General features: G+C 32.8%; 1 protein-coding gene across 2 annotated transcripts in view; it reads right to left on the reverse strand.

The window, feature by feature from the left end:
* Positions 1-7,314: 7,314 nt before the first annotated feature.
* The window catches only part of LOC134702406 (uncharacterized), a 41,797-nt gene continuing 33,778 nt past the window's right edge, over positions 7,315-15,333 (reverse strand). For both annotated transcript variants that reach the window (XM_063563308.1, XM_063563309.1), the window contains exon 3: positions 7,315-7,565. In XM_063563308.1, coding sequence (XP_063419378.1) covers positions 7,394-7,565 — 172 coding nt within the window. In that variant the 3' untranslated portion in view covers positions 7,315-7,393. The remainder of the gene's footprint in view (positions 7,566-15,333) is intronic.

A 15,333-nucleotide genomic window follows, 5' to 3' on the forward strand; every position in this document is an offset into this window, starting at 1 on the left:
CATTATTACACAAAACTGGCCTTTCTTAATTAATAACATTTACGGTACCAATTTTTCTGCACCAGATGCGTATTTCGACAAAACACGTCTCTTCAGTGATGCTCGTTGACAAAATATTTGAAATCCAAAGTTTATATAAAAGATGAAGAGCTATAATCATGATAATCCAAAAGGTCAAAAAAATATAGCCAAATCCGTGAAAGGAATCAGAGTTTTGCCTGAGGGAGATACATTCCTTAATTTATAATAATTTCTAATAATTTGTAACAGCAAATTTTAATAGCACAAACAATCCGTATATTCATGCCAGTACCGAAGTACTGGCTACTGGGCTGGTGATAAACTACCAGGTTTTCTCAATTTTCGACATTAAAACCAACCGGTTTAGGTAGGCCAAGATTCGTATACAATAGTGTTATCTCTATTCGAAAGCACAATAAATATATCAGTATTTTTCGTGGTAAAATTTCATAAAAGTAACATTCCGCAAAAAATGATTGTCTTTGCATGGCAACGAAATAAGGTGACGTATAATGTATTTTTCCGCAAACAAAACACTCAAATGTAAATACCTGGCGTTTTAAAGCTTCGTGTACGCCTCAGAATGCAATGAAATTACACAAAAGGACTTAAATAGGTGCAATGGATTTAAAAAATAATTATTATTAAATTATGTTATATTACTAATATTATATTGTGGGGGTAAACGGAACAGCCAAAAAACGTATTGTGTGAAAAGGACTTTACCCTGTTGACAACAAAATTTTCGACTTTGTCCTATTAGAATCGAATTAAGTCATTGCAGCCGTAGAATTGTTTTCATTTCACCATGGATTGGGCATTTATGATCGTAGTTTCCCCCTCGTTAACGCCCAGGGTATAATTAAGAAATAATTCATGGGGGCTTGAATATATCGTGATTTTACCACGGGTTGGCCCTTTATGACAAATATTTTACCCTGAGCGATAGCGAGGGGTAAAATATCGGCATAAAGGGACTACCCGTGGTAAAATCTAGATATATTCAAGCCCCCATGAATTATTTCGATTCTAATAAGACAAATACGGCAATTCTTTTAGATCGAATCGCTCTAGGTAGAGGCAAATATTTGCCGTTCCCATAAATTAACGCACTTTTAGATTGGCGTAAAAGAACGGAGCAAACAGATTAAGTAACATGCTCAAACTATTTACAATAACGAATTTAGATAGATTTGGATGTATTTTAATGATAATTTACTTATATATCTTCTACGTATGAAAAATGGGCTTACACCACAGTTTAGCATCGTTTGTTTACGTTTCCTTGTTGTGATGATTTTATGGTATCAGAAGCGTGTTTTTCCCGTAAAATGCTTAAATTATTACGTCATCATTCTATGACGTCGGGTTCTTCATTCATAAAACAACATATGACGTGGGAGTGCGATCGGAACAGCCAATGCAATATATTCATATTTTACCACAGGTGTGTACTCAAAGCGTTTGAAGGACGTCATGTTAGAATAATCTAATATAAATGCCCAACCCATGGTTAAATAAAAACAAATGTACGGATGGTTAAATAAAAACAAATGTACGGCTGCCATGAATTATTTCTTAAATAAAATATTGTATCGCAAGAGAAAATAATATGTAACTACGAGCAGCTAATCTCATTTTTGTGTTTGCTTATTAAATTTAGAGATGAAATACTTAAAATTTGGACGAGCTGGGCGAGGGAGAATTCAAAGCGTCTTAGTGATCGTCATTGTGAAGGATAAACTAGAACTCATGTTTGTTTTGTAGGTACTTAATCACATTCCCGAAGTCGAATCAGTTCAGGGACCCCCTCTGTCCCACTAACTATGAAATTATGCCATTTTTAACATTTGTATTTGTTTAGTAATGATGTCGAATATACACCATAGTCTGCCTCACATAATTATTAACACCTACATTGCAACAAAATACGAAATTAAAACTCTAGAGCAATCGAAATTAGCACCCATAGGTCTAGTGAAATGAATATTTTGTTTAATTTTTCACATTTTCATAAACAGATCTATAGATGCGGAAAAAGTTGTCTTATCAACCATAATAGTTAAACGGAAAATATTTAAATATGATAATGACGTCAGTTATTGAAATTTAAAACCAGAAAGGCAAGCGTTTATTGCTGTTTTATAGGTTTCTTATTGATAAATGCAAGTCTTTCATTTTCTGACCTGAAATTATTGCTAATAAATGACACGAAAGATCATGTTTCTATGTCATTGATCTCATTCTACGATTTTGCCTGGTTAAAAAGATGGGGGTTAAAAATGGATGAATTAACAAATTATCGACAAAATAAAACTTCTTGATGTCAACAGAATTTATTCAATAGTAGGAAAGTCACTATTTAAATCGAAAAGGGTTAGATATAGTATCAAAAAGTCGTATACGGTATCCATTACTTAGAACAAGGATTTGATTGTCATTTATCTAGTTCCTGCCTACTAGTAAGCTATGAGATAACATCGCAAAAGATATACCAGTAATACGTAATGTCTACATTCTGCTGGTTGATATTGTCTGACATTTGATTTTCACAGTTGTATGACTTTCCTCTTTTCGAAATAACCTTACAGGTCGTTATATTTGGTAATACAAAATAATGCACAAAACGACTTAGAAAAAAACCATCAAACACATCGAATTTATTCTTTGTATACGGCTGACACCACAACAGGTCGCATAATCTGAAAACGGCTGGTAAGAATAGATATCATGCCATTTTCTGTGTAAATGCTTTCGTCATAGATATATATGTTTCAGGCTGAACAATTCTTCATTCGTCTTACAACAGCAAAATCTGCAAAGGATCGTGTGGCTTGGTAGGCTCTCACCGCAGTATAGCCCTTTGCGCTAAGGTAACACAAGGCAAACATCAATCAATCGATCAATTAAAGGATCGTCGGGCATTTTATGGTACGAACTGTTTGAAAGAAAACAAACATTTGACGACGAAGATAAATGATCGCTTGATCAGATGAACAGTGGTGGAAATTAAAATGTTTAAATGGAAAATCAAAAATTCCATGTCTATTATTGAATAAAGTCAGTTCCCTTGATATGATAATGATCAATACAATAAACCCTGTCACCACTAATCCATTTAATGTAAAATAGAATGACCCGGCGGTCATCCATTATGTCTAGATACAGTAAGTGATTTTGTACGAAACCCGATGACCTCATGCAATATGTAACAAAAAGGTCCATGCCCATTCCCATAAGTAACGCATGATACTAAATTATCTATGACAATGCCACACACAGGTTATTCATCAACATCAATATACAAAGAGCGATTGCACCTATAAAAGAGAGTCGAAATATACTAGCGAGGAATTCGTACTCTTTTAAGTCGAAAATAAACTGACAGCACCGCGTTTAAAGAAGGCCGACAGACAAACAATGGTAAAACATAACATAGATAACTAAATAATGAGTAACGCGAACCAAACCAAAACTAAGGTATGATCTCAAGTGCTCATGGAGTGTAAGCAGATCCTTCTCCACATATGTTATTCATCTCAGTGCAAACCTAGTAGTAGGTATAATTGTGTACTTAAAATTTTGGATAAGGGAACGGGATTGTACTTACGACATTTTTAACATATCCGCTATGATATAAACATATCTTTATTACTAAAGCCAATATAGATTATAGGTACACACTTTAAAGATCTAAATATAAATTTACCTAAATATTTTATAACGGTCAACCAACTGGCAACTTTACCATTTGGTTCCCTTTTGAGAAGCTAACGTCTATTAAGCAAATCAAGAAATTAAATACAAGAAGGGGAATATCGTAGCAAATAGGAGATATACACTAAGTATGCAGGCGCTGCTTGAATGTAGTTACATAGAAATCGATGGAATATTCACCACTTAGAAGCTTAAATAATCTCTCTTGGCGTAAAGTATGGGTTTCAACCGACCCTCATTATCAATTTCTAGATGTAAGTCAAGATAACTGTATCTATTGTATCCTGTACCTCAATTATCATTGGGATTAATGCGTTCAACAGTTTTTGAGGGTTTGATTATTTACTGAGCGAATATCATCTACATAGCGGAAAGTAAAGTTAAAGGATACTTGTTTTTCATCCTTTTTCTTTAGAAATTCTTGGTTTAAGTCAGCCTTATCTATAAAAAGAAACAAGTAGACAAGACAAGAGCACATATGGTTCCTTCCCAATATTTTGCTGAAAGGAACGTCCTCCAATCGTAACAAATATGATGTCAATAAAAAAACTAAGCATATTGATAATGTCAAATACGGAGAATTGTTTTGTTTGAATCAGTGTAGTGCCTACGAAGTTACTACATTGGCCATTATTTTTCATGATACAATTTGTCTTTTCGTTTGGAATAGGGAATACGTGTGTAAAGTGTAAAAAACTCAATTGTTTTAATACTGTTGCATGATGAAAGAGTCGAAGATTGTGTGTACTCTAAAAGATCTTTGGAATTCTTTAGTACCCACATTTGATTCACGCCACCTCTAGAATAGGTAGTATCACAATAACTATTAAGTCCGGATTTTTATTGCTGATAAAATCGATATTGATAATTTAGAGATTGATTTCGTGGAGCACATCGGTGACCAACAATAGAAAGTTCATGGAATGGATACTTCTGTCGTTTATGTATCCAATACAGTGATGGAAGATTTAGCTCTTCATATTTTGTTGATTTTTGATTTTGTTGAAAAGTAGCATAAACCATGATATATTTATTAAGGTGGTACCCAACACTTTCACTAAAATTAATTTGGCTCGTTTAATTTTCATAAAATTTTGTCAATGTATTTACTTTGACCCTTAAACAAAACTATAAAAAATTCAAAAATTTTGAACCAACCGTTTTGTCAGAAAAATTACACTGGTATATAGCAGTTTGACAAACCCCAATTACGATCATTGAGAAGCTTAATATTCCCTTAACAACACAACGTAATTAAAACGTTTAGCTGACTTTACAGAGTTATCTCCCTGTAGTGTTAGGTACCACCTTAAGTATACTTATCTGAGACAAATGAAGATGGCCTATCGTCATTCAGTTCTTATAGACTAACGAAATGACTCGCATCATAATTTTCTATACAATGTTATCCAAGTAAAGAAACCCATTACACACTTATTGTCATTGTGTAATACTCTTTCTTTGAAGGGAATCAACAAAAACTAATTTTATAATAAGATTGTACAACGTTTGGCGAACTTTTTTTCCATTCATCAAGTCAGATCGGTTATGTTATATTAATAAATAAACCCATCAGAGAAACCACGATGGCATTTTTTTATTTACGCCAGACGCGCGTTTCGTCTTCAAAAGACTCATCAGTGATCAGCGAATTTAAAAATGTTAAAAAGGCCAATTAAAGTACGAAGTTGAAGTGCATTGTGGACCAAAAATTCCTAAAAGATTTGCCAAATACAGCTAATAGTTGACACAAGTCATATTTCTGATATTCCTGATTGGAGGGTTGACGTTATCATTATCACTTATTTCAAACGGGTTTTACAACTCTATGACTAACCATTTCGTTTATTTGAATCGTCCTGAACATATTTTGACGTATCGCTTTTCTGAAGTAAAGATATACTACTATGAATATGTTAGCAGATCAAGTTGTATGTCAATGTATTTTAGTTCGCTGGACACAATCTCGATTTTTTAGGTGATTCCCTTTGCACACTTTTTTGTAGTGGCTTCGGGGGTGCCTACTGTCTCGTTTACCCATATTTTCCTGTTTTTCATGTATTCTCTAATATTTTTAGCCGACTCATAATTTCTCCGGACGATTGATTATTTTTGTGTTCTCAGCTTGTAGTTTGCATGACCATAGTTTTTTAATGGACAATTTCACTTTAGACGTTTCATTTCTTGCCTTCCTCCAATTTTGCTATTGTCCCGTCATATAAGACAACTGTTGAGAGTGGAGTATTACATGAGTTAAAGTGGTGGAATCTGTTTCTCTAATGATTATCCTTCCTTTTCAAATATTTATAGAAAGTTGTGGTCTTTATACGTAACGTCATCAGGCATGGTCGCCTTTTTTCAGGTGTCAAAATCGGAAAAGCAGACATAATGATTAGATATTTCACTACTGAGTAAAAAGATCTTTCTCACAAAGCCCATTGTATGTGAAAAAGCACTAAAACAAGAGAAGATGAAATAACGTTTATTCCTTATGCTGATCCTATTACCTAGTGTTCATCATTTTTACTTTCATAATCGTTTCAAAATTAAAAAAATACAGAGATAACGAAAACGCAGTATTTGAAAAGTAAAATCACAAATATACTGAACTCAGATGAAAATCAAATCGGTAAGTCCCTAAACACATTGCAAAATCAAATGACAAAACACATAAAAAACGAATGGACAAGAACTGTCATAAAGCACAGTGTAACTCTTTCTGACATAGTGACCTTTAAAATAATTTAAAACAAGAATGTGTCCCTATTACCAGGAATGCCACATCCACACTATCATTTTCTATGTTCATTGAACCGTGAAAATAGGACCAACAGTCTTATTTGGCATTAAAATTAGAACGATCATATCATATGGAACATGTGTACTAAGTTTCAAATTGATTGAACTGTAACTTCATCAACACCTGCCTTGACCAAAAACTTTAACCTGAAACCGGACAGACGGACGAACGGACGCACGAACGAACAGATGGACTCAAAGACCAGAACACATAACGCCCATAAATGGGACATAAACAAATACAGAACTCGAAGGCAAATCCAAAAGGGAAAAATCATAACAACTGACATAATCAAACACTATTTATCAACGAAACAAATGAAATAAACAACTGCACTGTAAAACCTGGTACAATTAAAGATGAACATGAAATAAATGATTAGATGCACAGGAGACACAATATTACTGGGAATGATAAAAAATATCAGGTGAAAAAGGCTTTGATTGGGGTTGTATGTCGATCTTGTAGTTGAAATTTTACTACAATACAGAAAAAATCCTTTATTAATAGAGAAACCATTCAAACTAACTTGATCAATTTGTAATCAGTATATTTGATTCTTTATATTAATAGTCTATGATTGCTTATGTCTTTGAAAGTATATCTTACTAATGGTTTCTATGTTTCATTGTATTCAATAAATTTGTGGTTCATGTTATTAGTTGCTATCTCACTGATGTAAACACCCTCACCTACACACTTTTAATTATTTATAAATACTTTAAAACAAATTGGCATTCACTACATAATTTGAGTAAATAAAAACTTTAAAAATCTCAAGCTGTTATTATCATAATTTTATGCTATAGTTTTTACACTGTACCAATAAACTGATACACACGTGTCATTGTTACATCATCCCCACAAACGGGAAACACATTTACAATTTTGTCCCCAAAAATTACATCTACAAGAAAGTGAATCACAACAGGAATATTTTAGTTCAGATGACCATGGTATACATCTTCTATTCCAGCCAGAACATTGGTTGATGTATGATCGTAGTTGTTGATGGTACAAACTATTCCTGAAAAAGAGTGAACTCGTTAGTACCGTTATGATAATGATTTACACAATATAGAAAACTTTACAATACAAGTATATTCTATCTACCGAAGGTTATAAACTTAAGCATTGCAAAATATTTTCAATGAGAATGGACCTAATTGCATATATCATCTGATCTTTTTTAAGTCTTTTGAGGAATCTAGTACTTATGACAGCCATTTTGGTTGTCTCAGTTTAATCATTCACATTTTGACTATGTGCTATACAGAGGTCCGTGTGTAATGAGTAAGACAGATTTGTTTTTTAAGGATTTGTTTGGTTGCTGTTTGATCAAATTATCAGCAATCCTCGTTCGTGTTTCGACGGGTGCCACATGTGGATATACTTTGCATTCCGGAGCACCAGTTTCTGGTAGAGTTGGTGTTGCTCAATTTTTAGTTTTCTATGTATTTTTATATATACGGTTATGTAGTTTCATCCTCTTTTGTGGTTGGCTATGACATTGCCAAATTGTTTCGACATAAAAGTTTGTATCATATTTCACTCTTCTATATCAAAAGATATACAGCATGTGTAAACAACTTAGGGATATACTATGTTGATCTGAATAGGAATTAGTTTTCCAAGGGTTAAATATTGATGGTCCGTAATCTAGCCAAATACTCCAATGTGGACGTGAAAGCTGTTCTCAGTTTTTGAAAATGTATTCAGGATGTTGTGTTAGATACGTTATAGTACATGCGATGCACTAATGGCAGCTACGAATGTCAATCCAACAAAATATCCAGACGATTATGTAATAGTTTTATTAAACACAGCACATTACGTAACTCTGAATCGATTTTGTTGTTATTTACGTTTCCTGGATAAATGTACTGGTTATATGTCATTTTTCAGCAAAAGGAATCGAAATTTATCTCTCAATAATGATTAAAAAATTGAACGTATAATGAAAAGTCTTCAGAACAAATAAGATTAATATTAATCCCTTTAGACCATTAACTTCAAGTAATAGTGTTTTATGTTGCTTATTTTGTCAATGAAAATGTTGCAAATAAACTCATCATAGATACCAGGACTAAATTTAGTATTTAGCAAGCACATTGAATAAGATGACGATACGCACATTTCGATTATTTTGGTGATTGTTTTTATGTGATATTTAGTTACTGTAAAATTTGGAGTATGTTCTGTAAGACCTCTTTTTGGCCCCAAAATATAGCAGTTTTACAAAGTTGTGAAAATTAATATTTTATCTATTTACTGGAAAGCAGAATGCTTTTGCTACATAAATATGGGCGGCTTTTGCCCATACAATACATATACATCGGATACTAGCATCATTAAGTCATGTTAAATTACTTAAAGTTTCATAATTTTAGCATACAAGATAAATTTTAGACGGTTTCCGTCTTAAATTAAATTGGACGCATTCGTGTTCATTCATTACATTCAAATGTAAGTTGTATTTGATGATTATACATTACATATATAAAGGTTGAGGATGAACACGGATGCGGCCACTTTCATTTTTGACAAAAAAACATCTGAAAAGTGATGTTATTTGACATAACTGATAGATTGTTTCATATTTACGCTTGAATCGGAGCGTTTTTGATGACTGAATCAATTAAAATGTTTCACACAAACTAATTGAATCCATTGAAATAGACACTGAAGTGTTTAAAAAGTGTCAAACATCTTTCGTTAGATGAACCTGAAATTTGAGGCCAAAATCGGCCCTAACCGGACCTACTCCTTTGTTAACTCGGTATTATAAAGTGTTGTTACACTTATCTCTGTTAATTTATTGTCTGTTGTAAACATTCTTCCAAAAGCTATTTTCCCTCATCTAGATATATGTTTATTGACGATTGTTTATTATACGTGCTCCTACTACTACAACTTCTTCGGATGACCAGCATACATATAAGCTGATTAACTTGATTAATTTCTAAGATTAAATTCTAACAGAAAGTCGCTTAATTTGCCACAAGTCATTACACGTGACTAATGAATCAATTGGAACATTTCAAAGCATTTTTATCCGTCAAGTTCAATATCTCAAAAAATTAGCGATTCTATGTCCACTAATAAAGTATTACAGGAGATTATTAGTAGTTATATCCAAGCAACTCTACCACGCTTCTTCTGCTCAATTAGACTGTCAGCACCTTAAGTACGTCAGAAAATATGAAAACGTACGCCTCAAAAAACAAAGCTATGATTTAAATATACATTACGTCTCTGAGTAATGATTAATTTGATTATTACAAGTGTTGATAACTTGTATTTCATTTGATCTCTGAAAGGGAGTTGTCTCATATCGTATGGTAATCATAGCACATCTTCTTATTCTTATATTTACTGTAATGCTATACAAATCTCGGCTTAATATGTATTATGTGTAATTCAATTCAAATGATAGAATGTCCTACAGGTGTTAAACAACTCGTGATTGAGTTATTCTTTAGATAATAATCATTATATAATAGTGTTGTCAACGAGTACGGGTGAACGCGGTTAGGAAATTTTACACTCAGTTTCTTAAATCTTTTTCTGACCTCTAGGCAAAAGCCTACGACTATTAACAAGTATCATGTATAGTTTTTCGTTAATCGTCACAGTAAAAGTGTTCACCGTTCAAGTTGAAAATACAAAACTAGATACATAAGGGGCATTATTACCATGCTGAATGGTTTTCATCTTTCATCTACATAAGAAAAAAATAGGAATATGACTGTTATACTGATTCGAAACAACTGCGTGTGGACGTGTATTAACAGAGGGTATCATCAGCACAGTAGTCACTTTTTATAAGTTACAATGCCCGTTTTGCGAAACCTTTTCAACTTTTGATCTTCAGTGCTGTACAACTTTGTACTTTTTTCACTTTCGATCTTTTATATCTGGGCGTCACTGGTGAGTCTTGTGTGGGCAAGGCGCGTTTTTGGCGTATTGAATTTTAAACCTGATGCTTTTTGTTATCTATTAATCATGTTTTTCTGTGTCTAATATGTTCTCCTATTTATTTGTATTGTAGTCCTGTAATATTATGTTGTCATTTCAATGTTATATTTGACTTTGCCATTAAAGTGCGAGGTTTGGCATGCCTTAAAACCAGGTTCAACCCACCACTTTTATTCCCCTTTAAAAGTGTCCTGTACCAAGTCAGGAAGATGGTCATTGTTATAATATTGTTCGTTTCTCTTTGTGTTGCATTTTAACGTTGAGTCGTTTGCGTTTTCTCTTATTTTTGAGATATTGAGATAAGACGTGGTGCGGTACTTGTCTGTCCCGGGTTCATGTGTTTGGTTTTCATGTTACATTTGTTATTCTCGTGGTGTTTTGTCTGATGATTGGTCTGTTTCTGTGTGTGTTGCGTTTCGGTGTTGTGTCGTTGTTCTCCTCTTATATTTAATGCGTTTCGCTCGGTTTTGGTTTGTTGCCCCGATTTTGTTTTTTGTCCATGGATTTATGAGTTTTGAACAGCGGTATACTACTGTTGCCTTTATTTAACTGTTCACAAAATTATGTATTATTCGAAATACTAAGGATTTTCTTATCCCAGGCATAAATTACGTTAGCCGTATTTGGCACATTTGTTTGTAATTTTGGGTCCTCAATGCTCTTCAATTGTATACTTTTTTGGCTTTACAACTTCTTTTAGCCTGAGAGTCACTGATGACTCTTTAATTTGATAAAAAAAAATACTTGATTAGGGACTTTCCGTTTTGAATTTTCCATAGAGTTCGATATTCTTATTATTTTACTTTTTTCTTAAATCTCCCGACTAAACAGATAAACAGGACCAGTTTGGATTGATTAAATATTTTGTTCCTCAGTATACAATTCAGATATGTTCCTCAGTTATACAACTCAGATGAACGACAGATGTTAGTGTGATGTGTTTAAACCATATAATTATCAGCTGTCAAGTATAAGAAGACGTGTATTGCAGACCATGCGACATTCGTTACTCCAGAGAAAATGTTCTAATCTTAATAAATAATCATCATTATTGTAAACAGAAAGTTAATTATATACACCTCAATAGCGAAATATGATTGATATCTGTTTTAATTCCCTGATGTATTTAATAATCACAAATGTACTTTATTGAAAATGTTAATCCAATTGAAATATCTATGAATTGAATGCACCTTATTCCTAATAAACCTATACTTGCCAGAGTTATTGTTGTTAAAAAACCATTTTACACTAAACATCGATTGACACATGTCCATCTTTTCGTGTCAGGTATACAATTGTTTGCTAGATTCGATTTAACATCAGGTAAAACTTGTAATTTCAATAATGAACATAGTATTTTTTGCACAGAATAATTTTGTGTACTTAATCACATCACTATTATATAATTGATACTATTTCCTGAATATCCATGGGGGACTATAATTGTATATTAAATATATTTTTTCAAAAGATCAAAACTGTGTATATCATATTTATTTGTAATTGCTAATTTGTACGTTTCAATATCCAATTTTTCTAAAAGACCACTCCTATTATTAAATGAAATAAATAGTATATTTCCTGAATATTTGATCTTTCCTTAACCGATTGTTATTACAGAGATAATGTTTGTCAATTACAGAACAAAATAGACAAAAACAGTACTTATTGGTCTTCTAATTACGGCATACAAACAGACAAAACAATACTTATTGGTCTTCTAATTACGGCATACAAACCACCCATATGACACTCTATGACTGCAAATCTACGCTATAATAAGGAAATGATAGAGGATATTTTCATGTAAATAATTAAAAATAGACGACAACGAGATTAAATCGGAACCAGATAGTAAAACATGAATGATTAAAGGCAACGAGGTTGAACCATTAACGATATGATATTTACAAGACAACATCGATGATGAAACCTAGACGTAGATATAATTTTTATCAAAATAAATATTACAATACAGTTTATAATAAGAAGAATGGAAGTAGTTTTCCTAATAAGAAAACAAGAAATATAAAAAAAAAAGATGTGGTATGATTGCAAATGAGAACAGCTCTCCAAAATGACACAGAAATTAGATATAGGTTTTATCAAAATAAATATGACAATATAGTCTATAATAATAAAAATGGAAGTACTTTTCCTGTTATGAAAACTAGACATATGAAAAAAAGAAGATGTGGTATGATTGCCAATGAGAACATCTCTCCAAAATGACACAGAAATTAAAAACTACAGGTTACCGTACGGCCGTCAACAATGAGCAAAGCCCATACCGCAAAATCAGCTATCAGATGACCAGAAATGACAATGTAAAACAATTCAAACGAGAAAACTAACCGCTTAATCATTGGAAACTCCAGTTTAAATATACCAATTAAGATGAAATAAAACCTACATAGCATTTCTAAATAAGAGAAAGATAAAATAATTTTTGTTAAGTTTGTATCATTCCAAAAGTCTAACCTGTTAGTGTTTTATGCTGGTAATTTCTTTTCATATTACATATTACTTAACCATTCAAATCGCATGCGACATAAACCATGATACAATTTATTTGATATCACATGATTAAATCAGGTTACCTTATCAATACAATTGCACATCTCCATATAAATCATGTCATCCCAAATAGTTCTTGACGATTCTTGGTAATATCTATTAAGTTAAACTTATGATTCATTCATTGCAATAATATCTATCTATATTAAATCTATCAGTATACTTATTTCTCTATTGCTCGTTCGATATTTGATTAGAATTATCTTCGTTATGATGTTTTATCATATATTTAGTACTTAATACAGACATATTGTATATCAAGTAAAGGTTCTTTTTTCCAGTCTGTATAAATTACCCTGTATTGCATACCCCGTTTCGCGTAGCTAAACCTGTATCGCATTACCAGGCGTGATGTCATATATTGAACAACGTTTACGTTTGAACTTTGACGTCCAGTTGCAGTATTTTTTTTTTACATCAAACGAAATGAACCATATTTAGATTGAATATGTTTGGCTCATAAATTTATGACACTGATTCAGATGGAAAAAAAAATACTTTGGAAAATGATAAAAATACTAATTTTCTCTCCACTGATATCCACTATTTGTCGTGCTTAAATGCACATATACCATTACAAACGAAACTGGGTCCACCAAAAAAGAAAAAGAAAAGAGGAGTCTCATCATCCCAATTGGTAAAGAAAGCGAGTAATCATATTTTTGAGATTTCATGACGGAAATTATATTTATTTCGTTGAAAAGGAGAGGGAACATTACCTGCATATTTCTTAAAAACAACAACTGACTATCAAAAATGTATTTTGGGCCAGAAAATTTATTTTTCATGCGTAATACCAAGACAAGTTTATTGATTTTCAGCTACATTCGGGTGTGCAAATTTATTACTAAAATCTTCCAAGCCCCCATCGCAGAATCAAATGATTATCTCCTTATATATCATCAATCTGATTTTGTAAAAACATATTGGTCGATTGGTGGTACAGTATGCGATACTGATTTTGTCATTCGGCCCTCGGGATTGATATTGGTTTATCGTGGTGATACAGTATGCGATACTGATTTTGTCATTCGGCCCTCGGGATTGATATTGGTTTATCGTGGTGATACAGTATGCGATACTGATTTTGTCATTCGGCCATCGGGATTGATATTGGTTTATCGTGGTGATACAGTATGCGATACAGATTTTGTCATTCGGCCCTCGGGATTGATATTGGTTTATCGTGGTGATACAGTATGCGATACTGATTTTGTCATTCGGTCCTCAGGATTGATATTGGTTGATTGTAGTGATACAGTATGCGATACTGATTTTGTCATTCGGCCCTCGGGATTGATATTGGTTTATCGTGGTGATACAGTTTGCGATACTTATTTTGTCATTCGGCCCTCGGAATTGATATTGGTTTATCGTGGTGATACAGTATGCGATACTGATTTTGTCATTCGGCCCTCGGGATTGATATTGGTTTATCATGGTGATACAGTATGCGATACTGATTTTGTCATTTGGCCCTCATGATTGATATTGGTTTATCGTGGTGATACATTATGCGATACTGATATTGTCATTCCGCCCTCGGGATTGATATTGGTTTATCGTGGTGATACAGTTTGCGATACTGTTTTTGTCATTTGGCCCTCGGGATTGATATTGGTTTATCGTGGGGATACAAGATGCGATACTGATTTTGCCTTGTATGATTCTATATGTACTTTCATACCACGATCTTTTAGATTTATGTAGAATTGTTTCACATATTGACATCCCGTGGCCTTTTATTACTTTCCATATGGTATGTGTAATATTGAATGACTGCCATAGGGACAACTATAATCCACAAATGATTTGAAAATAAATACAGATCATTGTATGCTATCATTATTATTTTTGTCAGGGTAATAGTTTATTTTTTATAAGAAAGCATTATAGGAGAAGCCTCGATACCCCCTTGTTTGCTGATGATAACATTGAAGGTAACACAGTAATATATTTGTTCTTTCTTTGAGCAATGTCACAGATACAGATACAAGAACAAGAGTTTTTGTTTATCTTTTAAAGCACACGAGTTTAACTCCAGTTAGCGGAAGCGTTTTGTGTTGCTTATTTTTTTGTAAAATATATTTTGTTGTATTGCTGTCTCCTGTCTTTTGTGGGTTAATGGTTCATAATTGGAACTACAATATATTCACCCCTTTCGAATTGAAGGTATTTACAGTTTATGCCGAGGAAAAGTGAACATATTTCGTATTTTGTTGTCGGTTCTTACTTAA

Source organism: Mytilus trossulus, unplaced genomic scaffold (assembly GCF_036588685.1).
Source record: "Mytilus trossulus isolate FHL-02 unplaced genomic scaffold, PNRI_Mtr1.1.1.hap1 h1tg000457l__unscaffolded, whole genome shotgun sequence".
NCBI classification, from domain to species: Eukaryota; Metazoa; Mollusca; class Bivalvia; order Mytilida; family Mytilidae; genus Mytilus; species Mytilus trossulus.